This window comes from Rhineura floridana, chromosome 1, assembly GCF_030035675.1.
Source record: "Rhineura floridana isolate rRhiFlo1 chromosome 1, rRhiFlo1.hap2, whole genome shotgun sequence".
Classification (NCBI taxonomy): domain Eukaryota; kingdom Metazoa; phylum Chordata; class Lepidosauria; order Squamata; family Rhineuridae; genus Rhineura; species Rhineura floridana.
Window position 1 is genome coordinate 318,351,569 of NC_084480.1, and position 16,884 is coordinate 318,368,452.

Here is a 16,884-nt window from a genome sequence, read left to right on the forward strand (position 1 = left end):
GTCCAGAGGGTCACATCACTCGAAAATGCTTGGAAGTTGTTTAAAAACACTATATTAGAAGCTCAACTGGAGTGCATACCGCAGATCAGAAAAGGTACCGCCAGGGCCAAGAAGATGCCAGCATGGTTAACGAGCAAAGTCAAGGAAGCTCTTAGAGGCAAAAAGTCTTCCTTCAGAAAATGGAAGTCTTGTCCAAATGAAGAAAATAAAAAAGAACACAAACTCTGGCAAAAGAAATGCAAGAAGACAATAAGGGATGCTAAAAAAGAATTTGAGGAGCACATTGCTAAGAACATAAAAACCAACAACAAAAAATTCTATAAATACATTCAAAGCAGGAGACCATCTAGGGAGACAATTGGACCCTTGGATGATAAGGGAGTCAAAGGTGTACTAAAGAACGATAAGGAGATTGCAGAGAAGCTAAATGAATTCTTTGCATCTGTCTTCACAGTGGAAGATATAGGGCAGATCCCTGAACCTGAACTAACATTTGCAGGAAGGGATTCTGAGGAACTAAGACAAATAGTGGTAACGAGAGAGGAAGTTCTAAGCTTAATGGACAATATAAAAACTGACAAATCACCGGGCCCGGATGGCATCCACCCGAGAGTTCTCAAAGAACTCAAAGGTGAAATTGCTGATCTGCTAACTAAAATATGTAACTTGTCCCTCGGGTCCTCCTCCGTGCCTGAGGACTGGAAAGTGGCAAATGTAACGCCAATCTTCAAAAAGGGATCCAGAGGGGATCCCGGAAATTACAGGCCAGTTAGCTTAACTTCTGTCCCTGGAAAACTGGTAGAAAGTATTATTAAAGCTAGATTAACTAAGCACATAGAAGAACAAGCCTTGCTGAAGCAGAGCCAGCATGGCTTCTGCAAGGGAAAGTCCTGTCTCAGTAACCTATTAGAATTCTTTGAGAGTGTCAACAAGCATATAGATAGAGGTGATCCAGTGGACATAGTGTACTTAGACTTTCAAAAAGCGTTTGACAAGGTACCTCACCAAAGGCTTCTGAGGAAGCTTAGCAGTCATGGAATAAGAGGAGAGGTCCTCTTGTGGATAAGAAATTGGTTAAGAAGCAGAAAGCAGAGAGTAGGAATAAACGGACAGTTCTCCCAATGGAGGGCTGTAGAAAGTGGAGTCCCTCAAGGATCGGTATTGGGACCTGTACTTTTCAACTTGTTCATTAATGACCTAGAATTAGGAGTGAGCAGTGAAGTGGCCAAGTTTGCAGATGACACTAAATTGTTCAGGGTTGTTAAAACAAAAAGGGATTGCAAAGAGCTCCAAAAAGACCTCTCCAAACTGAGTGAATGGGCGGAAAAATGGCAAATGCAATTCAATATAAACAAGTGTAAAATTATGCATATTGGAGCAAAAAATCTTAATTTCACATATACGCTCATGGGGTCTGAACTGGCGGTGACCGACCAGGAGAGAGACCTCGGGGTTGTGGTGGACAGCACAATGAAAATGTCGACCCAGTGTGCGGCAGCTGTGAAAAAGGCAAATTCCATGCTAGCAATAATTAGGAAAGGTATTGAAAATAAAACAGCCGATATCATAATGCCATTGTATAAATCTATGGTGCGGCCGCATTTGGAATACTGTGTACAGTTCTGGTCGCCTCATCTCAGAAAGGATATGATAGAGTTGGAAAAGGTTCAGAAGAGGGCAACCAGAATGATCAAGGGGATGGAGCGACTCCCTTATGAGGAAAGGTTGCAGCATTTGGGGCTTTTTAGTTTAGAGAAAAGGCGGGTCAGAGGAGACATGATAGAAGTGTATAAAATTATGCATGGCATTGAGAAAGTGGATAGAGAAAAGTTCTTCTCCCTCTCTCATAATACTAGAACTCGTGGACATTCAAAGAAGCTGAATGTTGGAAGATTCAGGACAGACAAAAGGAAGTACTTCTTTACTCAGCGCATAGTTAAACTATGGAATTTGCTCCCACAAGATGCAGTAATGGCCACCAGCTTGGACGGCTTTAAAAGAAGATTAGACAAATTCATGGAGGACAGGGCTATCAATGGCTACTAGCCATGATGGCTGTGCTCTGCCACCCTAGTCAGAGGCAGCATGCTTCTGAAAACCAGTTGCCGGAAGCCTCAGGAGGGGAGAGTGTTCTTGCACTCGGGTCCTGCTTGTGGGCTTCCCCCAGGCACCTGGTTGGCCACTGTGAGAACAGGATGCTGGACTAGATGGGCCACTGGCCTGATCCAGCAGGCTCTTCTTATGTTCTTATGTTCTTATCATAAAAGACAGTTAAAATATTCAAAGGATTATTAAAATCAACAGTAAACAAAAGGGTTAAAACACATGCCAGCATTCTATATGCCTGCATAGGATTGTCTAAACAAAAATGTTTTAAGCAGGTGCCGAAAATAGTACAGTGAAGGAGCCTACTTGATGTCAATAGGCAGGGAGTTCCAAAGAGCAGGTGTTGCCACACTAAAAAGAATGAGTATTGTGTGGAGCCTGTAAGCGCCAGTTCCGCAGATTGAAGGGGTCAAGCGGGCACATATGGGGTAAGGTGCTCCCACAAGTAAACTGCTCCCTGCTAATCACCCCGACTATGATTATCACGGGGGATTAAGGAGCCACACCTGCAGATTAAGCAATTTTTAGTATACAGCCTTCAGCCCAGGGATGGTGAGCCTGCAGCCCTCCACATGATGTTGGACTTCAGTTCCCTTCATCCCTGGCCATTTGGCCATGCCAGCTGGGGATAATGGGAGACAGAGCCCAACAACGTCTGGAGGGGCACCAGAGGTTGTCCATCCATGCGTCAGTCTGTTCTTTGGGAAGGGGCCATAGCTCAGTGGAAGAGCACATGCTTTCATGCAAGAGAACCCAGGCTCATTCATCTCCACTTAAAAGGATTTCAGCTGGCACATAATGGAACACAGGAGACTGCCTTACACTGAGTCAGACCATTGGTGCATCCAACTCATTCTCTACACTGGCTGGCAGCAGCTCTCCAGGGCCCAAACTGAAGATGTTGGGGACTGAACCTGGAGCCTTCTGCATGCAAAGCAGGTGATCTACCACTGAGCTATGGCTGAGACCCACCGCGGTAGTCACAGGAGACAGAACAGGTCCTGACCTTGCATAAGGCAACTTTCTATGTTCCAGTCAAATGCATCTTATTGGTCAACAGGCACAAACTCAATATTCTTTCGCATGGCTTGTTACCCTTTAACATTTTTAATCATAGAGCTGGAAGGGGCCTATAAGGCCATCAAGTCCAACCCCCTGCTCAATGCAGGAATCCAAATTAAAGCATACCCAACATGTGGCTATCCAGCTGCCTCTTGTAGGCCTCCAGTGTTGGAGAGCCCACCGCCTCCCTAGGTCATTGGTTCCATTGTCGTGGATTGCTTCTTTATTACTCACAGCCTCCCTGGATTAAGACTTCAGGGTCCAGTAACTTTTCAGCATGATGCAGAGCAACAGCATATGGCCTTGCGTAAGGGCTGAAAGCCTCAGGCAGGCATGGGTGATGGTGGAAAGGGAGAGGCAGACTTTCTGCCTGAGCGATATGGAAAAACACTGGCCGGCCTGCAACACCCTGCCCCAGGGGACCTCGGCGATGGCACGTCCCCTCTCTTCTCAACTGGACAAGCCGGGGAAGCTTCTATTGTTTGATGTCATTCTCCCCTGCAGAACCCGAGAGTTTATGGGTGCCAGAAAAGAACACCCTGCCCTTTTGTTACGAAATCAGAGTGCTCAAGAATGCAAACATTAATACACCTCAGAAGAACATTAAGTCATAACCAAGCTCTGATTTCAAACGAATGCTGATGAAAGTTAAAGAGGAAAGCACAAACGCAGGATTACAGCTGAATGTCAAGAAGACTAAAGGAATGACAACAGAAGATTTATGTAACTTTAAAGTTGACAACAAGGACATGGACATTGTGAAGGATTATCAATACCTCGGCACAGTCATTAACCAAAAGAGAGACAAAAGTCAAGAAATCAGAAGAAGGCTAGGACTGGGGAGGGCAGCTATGAGAGAACTAGAAAAGGTCCTCAAAGGAAAGATGTATCACTGAACACCAAAGTCAGGATCATTCAGACCATGGTATTCTCAATCTCTATGTATGAATGTGAAAGTTGGACAGTGAAAAAAGCGGATAAGAGAAAAATCAACTCATTTGAAATGTGGTGTTGGAGGAGAGCTTTGCGAAAACGACAAATAATTGGGTGTTAGAACAAACCTTACACCTGAACTATCACTAGCAGCTAAAATGATGAAACTGAGGTTATCATACTTTGGACACATAATGAGAAGACATGATTCATTAGAAAAGACAATAATGCTGGAAAAAACAGAAGGGAGTAGAAAAAGAGGAAGGCCAAACAAGAGATGGATTGATTCCATAAAGGAAGCCACAGACCTGAACTTACAAGATCTGAACAGGGTAGTTCACGACAGATGCTGTTGGAGGTCACTGATTCAGAGGGTCGCCATAAGTCGTAATCAACTTGAAGGCACATAACAACAACAACAACAACAACAACAACAACTTAGCCATGAAGATGACTTAGCTGGTCAGTGTCTCTCTTTGCATCACTGAAGCCACAGACCTGAACTTACAAGATCTGAACAGGGTGGTTCATGACAGATGCTCTTGGAGGTCACTGATTCATAGGGTCGCCATAAGTCAAAATCGTCTTGAAGGCACATAACAACAGCAACAACCCATCATGGGACCTGCTGGTGAAGAGCAGGTAATAAGTGTAATAATAATCATCACTGTCATCTAAATAGCCCCAAATATTGTATGTAACCTTCCTTTATAGGGGAGTTGCGCAATCCCCTTGTATATTTTGGTTGCCTTTTTTGGGAATCAACGCCCCATGGTCAGATGTATTTTTTATGCAGGTCTTATCGGCCATCCCAGGGTTCACTTGAACTGGTTGTCACTCTAATGCCAATGTTAGCCACAGAAAGCTTTCGACATACCTGCTGCTTGTAGTTGCACGCCCAACAGAGGCCACATCCTCTGCTTAATTTTCGCATACATGTTAAAAAATAAAAAAGTTATTCCAAAAGGTGTCTCTGGCAGGCTGATGTAATTATAGGTGATGCTGGCTAAATTTTATTGAACAACCTTATACTAATTATTTTTTTTATTTCTGTTTGATGTTATCGTGTGCATATGTTTTAACTAATGGTTTTTATTCTGGTTTTATTTGGATTGTTTCATAGCCAGAGTGTCTCTCTCTATATATTTGGCATACCACTTCTGGTGTTGCTTGCAGAAGGGAACTGCGCCCAAGAAGTAAATCAACAAATTACAAAATAAAATATATATTTTTAAAAGGCAGTGGTAGCTTTGAAGACATAGTGCCTAACATTCAGTCTGCGCATGATTCTATACCCTTCCTCCACATGACTCTTCTACAATAATTTATCTCCATGATTCTATAGTTCAATTATGAATAAAGCTGGCGAGTCAAGTACGAATGCTGATCCCATCATCCCCACTCCCCCTGCATTCTTGACAAGTACTGGGTCAGGGGGGCTGACTTTCTTTCTGCCCTGGAAAAACACTAGCTGGGCTTGTCCAGTTTATAAACTATGGACTGAATTGGACCCTGTTTCATAACTTCAGCCCAAGGCCTCAGAGATAACACAGGAGTTTCAGCACCCCAGGACCTAGGAAATTATTGCCCTCTGATAATGTTGGAGAGTGTTTGTTTTTTTCCCACAGAAGACAGAGCCTGAGCATTTGCCATCACCAAATCATTACATTACACCTTGAAAACAGAAGCCGTGTAGATTCTGTGAAATTGTCCGCTTGGTGTTCAAACGGTCCTCTCCCTGGCCTTTAATGCAAGGCAGAGGAGAATTCAAGGCTCCCAATACTGACCGCTTCTTTGAGGTGAGCATTGAGGACCCCCAAAAGCGACATCTGAGATACAGAAATATGGGATGTGCTGGGGCATCTGGATTTGGGACCCAGTATCTGAAGGGTACCCCTCTCTTATACCAGGATGAGGAACTTATTTAATTTATTTATTTATTATTTGATTATATCCCGCCCTTCCTCCCAGCAGGAGCCCAGGGTGGCAAAGAAAAGCACTAAAAAGACTTTAAAATATATTAAAACAAAACACCTTTAAAAACATTTTTTTAAAAATCTTTAAAAAAGATTAAAAACATTAAAAAAGAGAGAGAGAGAAGATTTAAAAACGTATTAAAAAGCAATTCCAACACAGATGCAGACTGGGATGAAAATGGAAATGGACTGCCTTCAAGTCGATCCTGACTTATGGCAACCCTGTGAATAGGGTTTTCATGGTAAGTGGTATTCAGAGGGGTTTTTTTTACCATTGCCTTCCTGAGGCTGACAGGCAGTGACAGGCCCAAGGTCACTCAGTGAGCTTCATGGCTGTGTGGGGATTTGAACCCTGGTCTCCCAGGTCGTAGTCCAACACTCTAACCACTACACCACACTGGTTCTCCAGACTGGGATAAGGTTTCTGATTAAAAGGCTTGTTGAAAGACAAAGGTCTTCAGTAGGTGCTGAAAAGATAACAGAGATGGTGCATGTCTAATGGAAGGGAATTCCAAAGTGCCAGTGCCACAGCAGTAAAGGTCCACTTCCTATATTGTGCAGAATGGACCTCCTGATAAGAAGGTATCTGCAGGAGGCCCTCACCTGTAGAGTGCAGTGATCTACTGGGCATATAAGGGATAAGACGGTCTTTCAGGTATCCTGGTCCCAAGCTGTATAGGGCTTTGTACACCAAAACTAGAACCTCGAACTTGAACTTCAGGCCCAAGAGCCAATCCGGCCCTGTGCAACTCCCCAAGCGAAAGTCTTCACTTGCCTTGCTTTGTACCTTCCATCAGTGTTTGTGCCTTGCTAGAATGCATCCTCAAACTCTGATAATGCCTCTTGCTTGTCTGAATGGAGGGCAGAGAAGAGTGTGTGGGTTTGTTCAGAATCTCACCTCTGTGCAAATGTAGAAAAATTGCATGAGTTGCTCCTCCCCCCACTGGTGTGCCCAGAAGCAAATGCAACCTTTGGGCTGGAAAAGGTTCCACGCTCCTGTCCTGCACAAACCTGGCTGATTATACAGGCTGAAGGCCTTCCCCGGCACCCCTCCCCTGTGAGAGATTAGATGGGGAACGACCCTTTCACTCATGGCACCTCACTTGTGGGATGCTCCCCCAAAGAAGCTTGCTTGCCACCAATCGTAATGCAGCACAATCCTATACATGCCTACTCAGAAGTAAGTCTATTTATTTATGAATCACCTTCTACACGTGTGTCAAGGCGATTTACAAACCTATCAAAGCAGGTACAAATCGTTTTAAAAGCAGTACAACAGTGACCTATTCGGTATATAAGGAATTAGGGGTGTCTCAAGTAACCTAAGGTGTGTAAGGCCTTATATATTAGCACCAAAACCTTGGTCCAGTAGCAAATGGCTGTCTGTGCAAATCCTGCAAACAAGGTGTCATATGCTAGCGATAGTTTGCCCCCACAAGCAAACTACCACATACCCCAGAGGATCTCCGTGCGCCTGAGGGATGGTTGGCGTCTACCAGGGACTGAGCCTTTAGCGTGGCAGGCACTGTTGCCCTGTGGAACTCCATACCAGCAGCGATTTGGCCAGAAACATCCCTGCCTTCCTTTCAGATGTCTCTTGAAAACTAGAATGTTTAGACAGGCTTTTGCAAGATGAAGTTCTTTTTAGCCAGTCAATATTTCTTGATGTTTTATTGATGTTTTTAATGATTTGTATATGGGTGGTATACTGCCTTGGGATACACTCATGAAGTACAGATTATACATATATAAATAGTATAAAATAAATAAAGAAGCAATCTAGGGTGCAGTTCAACTCACCCTTCCACCACACTGGGATGAGTTGGATGCTGTGAATTTCCGGCGGCACTGGGACGCTCCCAGCTGCACTGGGGTCCACCAAAAGGCTGGCAGAGTAAAAGATTTATTTTTAATCCCCTTGTGGCCTACAAGGAGCTCTTACTCCCTAGGAGACCTGTTAGCCAGAGCTGGCGCTTTCCGGCCGGCTCTGCATTCTGCACTATGCAGCCTCTGGATTGTCCTCAAGGGTGGCTTTGCACAGAGCACAATTCTGTGAGGTCCATTGCCAGATGTATATAAGATTGCAGCTCTATGCATAGCTGAAAGTCTTTTTTGTTTACCCAGTGCTTTTAAACACTGCCAATACTTTTATTTTACTCTTGTAATGCTCTCTTTTCAATGTTATTGTAAGTTAATAAATCAATCATAAATACTAGTAAATCTTTCGGGTTGATTCCTCCATGAGAGGGAAGATGGCACAACAAAGAAGCTGTTCTCCACTCTTGGCTGAGTTTTGTCCCGAAACAACACTCCTTTTTAGGCCTCAGGCGAGAAAAAAGCCCTTCTGGTACATTTTCGGCAGGGCAGGGTGCTCCGGAGAGCACATCGAGAGAGAAAAGGCCTCTGCCCGAGAGGGCCACACCTCTTGCACAAATACCTGTCCTTTTGTCAGTGCGTTTGTGCTTATCTGCTGCCAAGGGCGTCTCCTGACCCCAAAGCAACTAGCTGCTCAAAGGACAATTATTCACAATGTCCACTATTTTTACAACTCCCTCTGGTTGACTTAGTAAAAAGTCTGTTTTTTTACCCGTTCACAATGATTCATGCCACCAATGCTGGTTTGATTTCCAAAAGTAATAGGAATATTGGCTTGGGTGCAATGAACTGGAGGCCGCAGCCTGTTTATTCCCCAATCTCTGTTTTACTTGCCCCATTTTTATGGGGTTTGTTTATCCTTGCACTTCATTGCTGTTTTATTATATTCTGTTGCAGGGACAGTCAACGTGGTGCCCTCCAGATTTTGCGAAGCACAACTCCCATCATCCATTGGCCATGCTAGCTTGGGCTGAAGGGAGTTGTAGTGCAAACCATATGGAGGGCACTGTCATTGGCCACCTCTGTTCTGTATTATTGCTGTTAGCCTTGCGGAAAGTCATGATGCAAATTTAACAAAGAAACAAAACAAGTAAATTGGGACTTTGAGGATCCCTCATGCAAACATTCAGGGTAGACTTAGCAGGAAGGGGGAAAATAAATGTTTTTTATTTCTCTGCCCCTCCCCTAATTAACCTCACTGATCATTCATTCATAACATCAGGATCATTCAGACCATGGTATTTCCAGTCTCTATGTATGGATGTAAAAGTTGGACAGTGAAAAAAGCAGATAAGAGAAAAATCAACTCATTTGAAATGTGGTGTTGCAAGAGACCTTTGCGCATACCATGGACTGCAAAAAAGACAAATAATTGGGTGTTAGAACAAATCAAACCAGAACTGTCACTAGAAGCCATAATGATGAAACTGAGGTTATCGTACTTTGGACACATAATGAGAAGAACTGATTCACTAGAGAAGACAATAATGCTGGGAAAAACAGAAGGGAGAAGAAAAAGAGGAAGGCCAAACAAGAGATGGATTGATCCCATAAAGGAAGCCACAGACCTGAACTTACAAGATCTGAGCAGAGTGGTTCATGGCAGATGCTGTTGGAGGTCACTGATTCATAGGGTCGCCATAAGTTGTAATCGACTTGAAGGCCCATAACAACAACCCCTAATTAACATTTAAGGTGTAAGATGCTCAGGGCAGAGGTCTCCTCAAAAGAGCCACAAGGGACAACCCCACTGCAACTACTACAGATGACAACCAACTTTCAACAGAGGCAAATCCCACCCCTTCCATTTACCATCACTACTTCTGCCACTGAAAGACCTTTAATTGACAGCAGCCAAATTCTGTCTCCATGTTTCTATCCCTCAAGGAGTGCAATCAGACCTGCACTCGCAACTGGAGCTTTCAGGAAGCTGGGGGGAAAGACTGGCCATCATCACCCTCTCCTGCATTTTCCTTTTTTGCTGCTGGAGCCAGCTGTAGGTCATGTAGCCTGACAAGAGGACCCCTCCCCTATGAACTGTATTTAAGAGCAGGCTGCTGAGGGTCCTTGGAGGGCAGCAACACAAGTACCTGGAGCTCTGTTGTCTGATAGCTTGTTGTTGTTGTTTATACTTTGCATTTAAATCTAGATTATTTATTTCTGCAATACTGGATTTGTTTTAAGTTTGTTAACTTGTTGGTGTTTGTCCTGTTTGAATTTATTATGTTTTCTAAACTGACATCTCTCCCATACCCCATTTGATATTTTGAATGTTTGTTGAAAGCTACTTTTGGGCACTGTTTGCTGTGGAAAGGTGGCATGTAAACAAACTCATTCAATCAAGAACTCATATGTATGATGCCTCCCACATAGGCTCTGCGTTTGTACTGAATTGTTGAGCCTGCCTCAGGGCTGCATTTGCCAGCTTTCCTTGGGTGCAGTGATGGAACAAACACCCAACGGGCTAGCATTTCCCAAAGTGTCCACGGACGCAGCATTAACCCTTGCCGCAAATGACTTTTGAAGTATCAGAGGCCAAAGGACACTCTAGCCAAGAGGTGCGTCAGATGGGCCGGCCTGCCTGCGTAGATCTCCAGCAATGACCACCAGGTAGCCTTTAATGGTTTGAGTCCATTTCCAACCTCAGATCAAGTCTAGGTGCTTTTTTTCTGAATGAAGCTTCTTCCTTCCATGCTGTTCCCCCCGGGCACGGCACGTCCCCAGAAGGACAGGGTGGAGGCCAGAGGAGGCGTGGCCCTAACAAGGGAATATCTTCTTCGCAACAAGTGAGCAAACCTGTTCTCCTTGGCCATGCAGCGCCGCTCAGAACAGGAAGGGGCTGTGTGAACACACAAGGTCCCAGCAAAGGCCATCGGTGACTTGGAAGGAGACACGGGAACTACCAGAGAGTGGCCACAAGTCTCCAGATTTTGCTTGCAACGATGAAAGCATTCCTGGCTGTCTGGCTGGCTTTGGTAGCATCCCTGGAACTTGGTAAGACTAATTTTTGTTGAGGTATGTTTAGACCCTCCGTGGCACAGAGTGGTAAGCGGCGGTAACGCAGCCAAAGCTCTGCTCACGGCTGGAGTTCGATTCCAACGGAAGAAGGAAGTCGAATCTCCAGTAAAAGGGGTGGAGGTCCACTCAGCCTTCCATCTATCCATGGTTGGTAAAATGAGTACCTGGCATATGCTGGGGGGTAAAGAAAGGCCGGGGAAGGAACTGGCAATCCCACCCCATATATACGGTCTGCCTAGTCAACGACGCAAGACGTCACCCTAAGAGTCGGAAACGACTCGCACTACAAGTGTGGGGACACCTTTACCTTTTTATGTTTAGGGGCTGATGGGGGCTTAGCTGTAAAACTGGAACTGTTGTGTAAGAGAGAGAGGTTGAACCCTGCCCAAAGATGGCATGGAGTAAGAAATTAGAACAGCACTCTGTGCTATCTCAGTGGTCATCTTTCCTTTACAATTGCTTGACAGGGTCCAGCCTTAGTATGATGTTGTGGGTGCTAACAGAGAAGTCTTGAGGATGGGGGTGGACCTTGAATTGTTAATGTGAATAAGAATTCAAAACCTCAAACAAGTTTCTGCCTGTCTTTCGACAGCGGGAAAGACACGGCTTGTTCTTGAGGTTTCAGGGAAAAGGTTCTACTTAAGATGCTGGAGAAGTCTGATAGATTAGGGATCACTAAGTAAGGCCGTAGCTCAGTGGTAGAGCACCTGCTCTGCATGTAAAAGGCCTCAGCTTAAATCCCCAGCATCTCCAGGTAGGGCTGGGGGAAACTCCCTGTCTGAAACGCTGAAGAGCTGCTGCCAGTCAGTGTAGACAATACTGAGCTAGATTGATCAGTTTGGTTTGACTCGTCATAAGGGAGCTTCCTATATCTTCATTGCCTTGATTTGGCAGGACGGTGCAGTTTCCTAGGTTTCCATCCCTCCAAAATGCAAAACATAGGCAATGGTTTACAAGGCACAGATAATGGGAAATAAGGACCACCTTTATAAAGTAGGGAGATGAAAAGTGGGACACTGCCAGCTAACCGCAAGGAGAGTCCTCAGAACCTCAGACTGGTGCTCAGAAAGTGACGTTTGTAATTTGCATCCTACAAAGGATAAGCAGACGCGATGTTTTTAGATGTTCTTAATGTTTGAACATGGCTTTAGCTGCTCTGTTTTCAACGCAGAGCTTGGAAAAGTAACTTTTTTTGAACTACAACTCCCATCAGCCCCAGCCAGCATGGCCACTGGATTGGGCTGATGGGAGTTGTAGTTCAAAAAAGTTACTTTTCCAACCTCTGTTTCAATGTTATGTTTTATTTTAATGGAATTGTTTCCATTACTTTGTTGTATGCCACCCAAGTCTCCTTTGAGAGGAAGGGGAGGCTAGAATTAATTAATTAATTAATTAATTTCATTGGCGATCACTCATGGCCAAGTAAGATTGTCTTCCAAGATAAGGTCTTTAACGGTGGGTCCATAAGTGGAGGCCAATTCTGGATCCACACAGCCTCCCACAATGAGGACATAGGTTTGCAGATGGAAGATGGTCGCAATGAGGACTTGTTTGACGTGCCTTCCACTTAGCTCATTTGTCCCGTTCACCCTGTATTCACGCTTCTTCGAAATCCATAGCACCTTTGATAACGCCGACCTCTAATTGGGATGTTCATGGGCCAAGACTTCCCAGTTCTCGATGCTCGTATTACATTTTTTAAGATTAGCTTTGAGAACATCTTTAAACCTCTTTTGCTGTCCACCAATATTCCGTTTTCCATCCTTAAGCTGGGAGTAAAGTAGCTGCTTTGGAAGACGGTGATCAGGCATTTGAACAACATGGCCAGTCCAGCGAAGTTTATTTATTTATTTGATTTATATCCCACCCTTCCTCCCAGCAGGAAGTTGCTGTTGAAGGCTCATTATTTCAACACTGGTAGTCTTTGCTTCTTCCAAAACGCTAACATTAGTCCGTCTGTTTTCCCAAGTAATTTGCAGAATTTTCTGGAGGCAGCATTGGTGGAATCTTTCAAGAAGTTAGGAGTGGTGTTTATAAATGCTATTATTTGTAATAGCATTAAAAACTATGCCTGTGCATTTAACATGCACCCAGGGTGAGGATGCTGATCATTAATGAGATCAAAGCAAGCATGGAGATGGCATTTAACCCCTCCCTCTCTTCCTGCAGTCCTGAGGAAAATCTCTCCTCAGAAGCTACAAAACTGTGTGGCATCAATAGGCAATTCCTCCCCATCCCTACCCCACCCTCCCAAAAAGTCGATGTCTGCTTCATAAGAAGCATTTTCATCAGAACTGCAGGATGCTGTTCATTCATGTGTGGAATGCACATACACTAATGTCCTCCGACAAATCCCCCTCATGCCTTTAAAATCACCAACAAAAGGTGGGAAATGAAGGCCATCAATAATCCCCTACCTGTTACTTCTCAGGTCCTTTCCTCAACACCGAGGGCCACATTCCCTTCCAAAGGCCACATGCCAAGGGCCACATGCCAGTGGTGGATAGGGCCAGAGGCAAAAGTGGGCGGAGCAACCAATGTAAATTTTACCTTTGTAGTAATGCTCACACGCTTCCATCCAGACAAGCAGGACGCATTGTCGAAGGTGAAGGATGTATTGCAGCCAGGCGAAAACACTCGGGATGAGAAACAGTGACAGTGAGGACTATGACCTGAGGAGAGGGGGGTGGACTACGGAGAGTCCCGAGGGCCCAAGGTTCCCCATTCCTCTGCTAGGATCAGTCCCCCACATCTCCTGTTTAATGAAACAAAACAAGGAATTTGGGTCATCCATCAGGCTAGGCAAGCACAGCCTGAAAGCAAGCACAGATCTATTGCCACTGCCGGTTTGAGGATTTACCTGTTGGTCTAGAAGGACGGATGGTCTTAAGTTCATGTGTTGTTCTCACCTTGTGACCTTCTCAAGAAGCCCCAAGAGAATGCCTCCCCACCAGAAGTGACAATGCAGCTGCAAGCGGAGCGCTCTAATGGTGCTCTCTCCCATTATAGCTCTCTCTCTGCAGTGTTACACCTGCAAAGAGCCCACCGACCTTGGCAAGTGCGTGTCCATCACCAAATGCTCCATGAAGACAACCGCGTGCAAGACGACGGTGCACTCAGTGGATTCAGGTAAGAACAAATACACACACACAGCAAAGACCTAGAGCAGCCTTTGCCAACTGGATGTCGTCTGTAGGCTTTGGACTACAACTCCCATCAGCCCAAGCCAGCACAGCCATGGGGCTGATGGGAGTTGTAGTCCAAAACCTTTGGAGAACACCCAGTTGGCGAAGGCTGGCCCAGATCTACCCTTTTCGCTATTCCAGAATCGGTCTTTGATGATCTGCATGCAAAACCACCGCCACCTGGGTAGAAAGTTGTCAGTGAAGGTTTAAAAATGTCATTTTTATTATTGGATACCTCCGCAGACAATTTGTATATTTTAATTTGACCCCCAATGACAGCCTAAAATAATAACACTTAAGCGTGATGGGCTTTTTAACCATTGCAGCATCTTGATGTTCTACTACCCCACTTTATCTTTATCTTTAGACCATTTTTGTAAGAGCCCGAGAACAAGCCCTACAGGGTCAGGCCAGAGGCCCGCCTCGTTCAGCATCTTGCTATTTAATTTTTGTAAATTGTACAGTTTTTATTGATATGTACTTCTATATTTGTGTTTATTTTTTGTAAGCAAAAGACGGGATAGAAATAAACTATAATAATAATAATAATAATAGTGGCCAACCAGATGCTCCAGTAGGAAGCCTACAAGAAGAACCTGAGTGCTACAGCACTCTCCCCACTTGTGATTCCCAGCAACTAGTATTCAGAGGCACACTGCTTCTGACAGGAGAGTCACTGAACTCCAAGGATGCTTCCATGAGCTCACCATTGCCTCCTTTTCAGCCGCCTCCTCTCCATCCCCACCCTTCCACTCCCCCCCCCCCGCCCCGGCTCTCAGCGGTGTCCCCTTCCCAAATGCGGATGGGTCATGCATTCCAACGTTGGAGAGAGTTTCTCTGCAATCAGGAGTACATCATCCCTTATTAGCTCCCACTGATGAAACATCTTCAATGGGGCTCTTAGGAAGCCTTCAGCCTAACAAAGGATGGTCTCCCAACATCCATAACAAACAGGATATTTACATGTGCTTGTTTTACATGACAAGACAGCAAAACAACATCACTGACACACCTCCTTTCTCCACCTTCTCTCACACTATCTTTCAGGATACCCTTTTTTCGGAAACATCACTGTGACCAAATCCTGCTCTGAAAAGTGTGTGCCTTCTGAGCTGGATGGAATTGGAGACAGTCACCCAGACTACTGCTGTTTCACGGATTTCTGCAACATTGGTGCAGGGCAACAGGCCACTGCCACAATCTCTGCCACAGGCTTTATAGCTGCCATTGCCTTTGGCCTCCTCTGGACCAGATTATAAGGCTTCAGGAAGAGGACGGATTGGTTCTGGAGGGACATCATCCAGAAAAAGAGAACATCTGTTGAGATAATCCAGAGCATTAAAACTGCAGTAACTGCAAGGCATGTCAGATGTCTGTTTCTAGAAGTTTGTTGATGTTCATATTTCAGATGGACCTAAGCACAAGAAACCTTCCGGGATATAATTGTATGAAAGCCCTCCGCTGTGTGGCAACCTTTCAAGTACTTGAAGAGTACAATCGTATCTCCCCTCTGCACACACTTCACTGCACACTTCATACTTCATCCAGAAGAATACAGTTCTTTTGTCCTGCAAAGTGTTCTGTCTAGCTCAAAAGTTTGCAAGCTCTTAACACAAAGAGAAGCTGCCCAATAAAATATCTCATGCTTGTTCCAGGCTGCTGTGCTTGCTGTTTTGGGGCGGAGCGAAGCACTCAGCATCCTGAGAATCTCAAATTTCACATTTCTAGCCCTTCTGGCTGTAGACGTGCAAGCCTGAAAATACAGGGATGCTCTATTTGCATATTTGCAGAACAGAGACATCTGCTCTTCTGCATGTGTTTTATTCCCTGTTGTGATTTTAAAAAATGCATAGGTCTCATTTGGGAATTCAGTGCTTCACTACAAAGCAGTAACTGTGTATTTACACTGTAACAGACCAATGGTGCTACAACACCAGTTTAGGCTGCAATTAACAGAAAATTCCTAACCATGTCTGCTCTGAAGTAAGTCCTACTGAATTCTTACTTTCTTTCTTTTGAACACATTGCTGAATGCTGTTAACAAACCTGCAGAGAAGTCTAAATGAGTATTTGCGTTTTTCTCTATGGTAAACCACTTTTGTTGCTGTGTGTGTTTGTGTGCTTGATTTAGTTTAAAGCAGCACAGCAGCAGAGAGTAACAGCGGATGTTGAAATGCGAGTGTGCCAGCGTGTGTGTGCATTTACCTAAGAAAGCAGGCTTTTACCCTGCATCAGGATCACTGAGACTGGAGACTTAGTAAAATAAGAAAAGCTACTTTATTTATAGAAATACATAGTAGATAGAAAGGCAAACCTAGTTCTAACTAACTAACTAAGTTGGAGGCGTAATGCCCAGGTGCGGGAGTTAGCCCCATGCTAGGAGAGAGAGCAGAGACAAAGGGATGTCTCCTCTCTCCCGGACAGTCGGAGGACAAAGGAGTGGAAAGGGCAGAAGGAGGAGGGGCAGGTAAGCTTCCCTAAAGACGTAACAGTCTAGGGACAGAAGGAAGTCAGTCAGAGCATCACAGGTAAAGCATATTATTCCACACACACCCTGTAAGAATCCTGGGAATTGTAGTTTACCCCTCACAGAGCTACAATTTCCAGCACCCTTAAAAAATACAGTTCCCAGGATCTTTTGGGGAAAATAATGTAGTATGAGTTGCTATTATTGTTGTTATTTATTATTGTTCTTATTATTATCATTATTATCATTATTATTATTGCTG

At 44.6% G+C, this 16,884-nt stretch overlaps 1 protein-coding gene across 1 annotated transcript; it reads left to right on the forward strand.

The window, feature by feature from the left end:
* Nucleotides 1–10,037: 10,037 nt before the first annotated feature.
* LOC133376282 (secreted Ly-6/uPAR-related protein 1-like) lies at nucleotides 10,038–15,913 on the forward strand. Its single transcript, XM_061608086.1, has 3 exons — nucleotides 10,038–10,946; nucleotides 13,980–14,099; nucleotides 15,203–15,913. The coding sequence occupies exons 1-3, from the start codon at nucleotides 10,895–10,897 to the stop codon at nucleotides 15,412–15,414; spliced, it is 384 nt and encodes a 127-aa protein (XP_061464070.1). The 5' UTR covers nucleotides 10,038–10,894; the 3' UTR covers nucleotides 15,415–15,913.
* The last annotated feature ends 971 nt before the right edge of the window (nucleotides 15,914–16,884 follow it).

What these genes read in the sequence shown, in the direction of transcription:
- LOC133376282 (XM_061608086.1), top strand. Translation starts at nt 10,895, where the DNA reads ATGAAAGCATTCCTGGCTGTCTGGCTGGCTTTGGTAGCATCCCTGGAA. An exon ending in GGTAGCATCCCTGGAACTTG is followed by an intron (nt 10,947 to 13,979) that starts GTAAGACTAATT and finishes CTCCCATTATAG; the next exon opens with CTCTCTCTCTGCAGTGTTAC. An exon ending in GGTGCACTCAGTGGATTCAG is followed by an intron (nt 14,100 to 15,202) that starts GTAAGAACAAAT and finishes ACTATCTTTCAG; the next exon opens with GATACCCTTTTTTCGGAAAC.